The following is a 2,881-nucleotide window of genomic DNA, read 5'->3' as shown; positions in this document are numbered from 1 at the left end:
TTTTGCTATTATTTTTTACATTTAATTTGCTCTTTGTGGAAGACATTTAAAACTATCATGTTCTTTGTTTTCATTTTGTTAATTTAATTTATAATGGCTATACTGGAAAATTAAGATCTTTAAATATCATGTATTTGGTTACACTGAATATATTGTTGTTGTTGCTCCTACTGACAAAGTGGGTTGTTAAAAATAACATTTGCTAAGTTAAAAAAGCTTGTAGTTGTCATGATTCTGCTTTCTTGTAATTGCTTTATTCTAGTCTTGAGGCAGAATCATGATAGACTCATGTTTTGTGTGCCTGCACGTGGCCTTTTGTTGGGCTGCGTGCTTGCGTGTCTCGTCACTTTATCCCCACTCCCTTGTCATCCTCTTGTCTTCATTGACTAATCTTTGTCACCTGTTCCCCTCATTATTTTACCCCTATTTAAGGTCCTTGTGCTCTGTGTTCTGTCTGGTATCGTTAGCTCTGTTCCTGTGTTAAGTCAAAGTCAAGTCAAGTCTAGTAAGTTCTTTGAATATTGTTATTGTGTTGTCTAGTCAAGTTCAGTCTAGTTAATTTCAAAGTCTAGTCAAGTTTAGTGTTAGTCAGTCCTAGTCATTGTTGCTTGTTTTATGTGTTTGCTCCCACGTGGGCTCTGTTTCTTTCTGTTTAATTATAAATAAAATCATCTTTATTTTCCATCTGTCTGCGCTTGGGTTCGTTCTCACTCTAATCCTGACAGAACGATACCAGCAAAACTGAACCCAGCAGACAGCCCCTTCAGCCATGCTGTGCGCCTCGGACCCGGAGTGGTGGAGATCCATCTCCACCCAGACGCTCTCAGGTAGAGCGCCCTTTCCACCCCAACGAGAGCTTCCTCTCATGGACTATGCCCTGGCAGTGGAGCGTAGTAGGGGGTGTTACACCGAGTTTCTGGCCAGTGCCTATTTGGTGGCTGGTCTGAACGACCCTCCTCCTCTCCACGAACGACAGAGTCTGCTACAGTTGCCCTACTGGGACCTGGTAGACCACCTCGCCCAACAACAGCAGCAACAGGACCATAGTGGTACGCCACCTCCAAGGTCTTTGTCCAGCCCACTGCCTCCCATTCCTGAGGGTTTAATTATTGGAATGGCGACGCAGGAGGGCCTGGCTCTCTCCGCCCCGATCCTCGGCAGCTCAGCACAGCCAGACGGTCTCAGAGGAAAGCACGAGCGGAGGATCTCCTGGGAGTCGCCTTCCGAGGGGTCCTCTACTGAGCCTGTCATGCCCACCACACCTCCTCCTTCAATTACACTTTCTGCGCCGCGCCCGAAGAAAAAGAAGAGGAAGAAAGGGTCCTCGGCTCTTCAGCCAGCTGCCGCCTCCCCGGCATCTGATTCGCTGCAGCCTCAGCCGTCTGCGTCTGCGCAGCCACCGCTGCAGCCCCTGCCGTCTGCGCAGCCACCGCTGCAGCCCCTGCCGTCTGCGCAGCCACCGCTGCAGCCCCTGCCGTCTGCGCTGCCACCGCTGCAGCCCCTGCCGTCTGCGCAGCCACCGCTGCAGCCCCTGCCGTCTGCGCAGCCACCGCTGCAGCCCCTGCCGTCTGCGCAGCCACCGCTGCAGCCCCTGCCGTCTGCGCAGCCACCGCTGCAGCCCCTGCCGTCTGCGCAGCCACCGCTGCAGCCCCCTGTCATGGTTCTTGTCTCGTCTCCGCAGCCGCCCGCTGCGCCCCCTGTCATGGTTCCTGTCTCGTCTCCGCAGCCGTCCGCAGTGCCCCCTGTCTTCCTCCCAGTACCGGGTTCACAACCAGCTCCCATGCCTGCCTTCTTTGTTCACTGGAAGTCAGTCGTTACCTCTCCCCAGTTTGTCTCCCCTGGAGCTGTTCCTCATCCGTCTCCCCCTAAGCCTGCTCGTACCTCTTCCACACCCCGTAGGCCAAAGGCTCTTACCCCACTTGGTCCCACCAAGCCTGGACAGCCACCTATGAACTCTTTTGGTCCTCCGCCCCCCCTCCCTTGTTTATTGTTTTTGTTATGTCACCCCAACCCTCTAGTTATGTTATATTGTTTGCCATTGATATTATTTGTCATGTTTAGTTGGTTTATGTCTGTTTATCAGTCGGTCATGTCCCGTGTTTAGTGTCCCCTGAGGAGCGTCTGGTAGCCGCTCTTTGGGGGGAGGCTTCTGTCATGATTCTGCTTTCTTGTAATTGCTTTATTCTAGTCTTGAGGCAGAATCATGATAGACTCATGTTTTGTGTGCCTGCACGTGGCCTTTTGTTGGGCTGCGTGCTTGCGTGTCTCGTCACTTTATCCCCACTCCCTTGTCATCCTCTTGTCTTCATTGACTAATCTTTGTCACCTGTTCCCCTCATTATTTTACCCCTATTTAAGGTCCTTGTGCTCTGTGTTCTGTCTGGTATCGTTAGCTCTGTTCCTGTGTTAAGTCAAAGTCAAGTCAAGTCTAGTAAGTTCTTTGAATATTGTTATTGTGTTGTCTAGTCAAGTTCAGTCTAGTTAATTTCAAAGTCTAGTCAAGTTTAGTGTTAGTCAGTCCTAGTCATTGTTGCTTGTTTTATGTGTTTGCTCCCACGTGGGCTCTGTTTCTTTCTGTTTAATTATAAATAAAATCATCTTTATTTTCCATCTGTCTGCGCTTGGGTTCGTTCTCACTCTAATCCTGACAGTAGTTACATGTTTCCAAAAACAATGTAAGAGCTTTTATTATTTTTCTTTTATTCTCACCTTGACCATGTTTTAATGTATTTGACAGGGATTTTAGGCTGAAGACCAATCTGACCATTTAAAACTTGAGTAACAAATGCCATATGCTTTGCTGTTTGTTGTGCCATTTGCTTGAATCACAGGAGTCCTGCTGTTTCACATCTTGGGTGTTGTCTCAAAGAGAAGGACAAAA

The 2,881-nt window shown here is 48.9% G+C and overlaps 1 protein-coding gene across 1 annotated transcript; it reads left to right on the top strand.

The window, feature by feature from the left end:
- The first annotated feature begins 230 nt into the window (after nt 1-230).
- Nucleotides 231-2,660, top strand: LOC141362832 (uncharacterized). Its single transcript, XM_073865086.1, has one exon. The coding sequence runs from the start codon at nt 770-772 to the stop codon at nt 2,102-2,104; it is 1,335 nt and encodes a 444-aa protein (XP_073721187.1). The 5' UTR covers nt 231-769; the 3' UTR covers nt 2,105-2,660.
- The last annotated feature ends 221 nt before the right edge of the window (nt 2,661-2,881 follow it).

This window comes from Misgurnus anguillicaudatus, unplaced genomic scaffold (genome assembly GCF_027580225.2).
Source record: "Misgurnus anguillicaudatus unplaced genomic scaffold, ASM2758022v2 HiC_scaffold_29, whole genome shotgun sequence".
Lineage (NCBI taxonomy): Eukaryota > Metazoa > Chordata > Actinopteri > Cypriniformes > Cobitidae > Misgurnus > Misgurnus anguillicaudatus.
The sequence above is the reverse complement of the archived record's forward strand: the minus strand, read 5'-3'. Positions and strand labels throughout refer to the sequence as shown.

Coding starts and splice junctions, on each gene's coding strand:
- LOC141362832 (XM_073865086.1), top strand. CDS start 770: ATGCTGTGCGCCTCGGACCCGGAGTGGTGGAGATCCATCTCCACCCAG.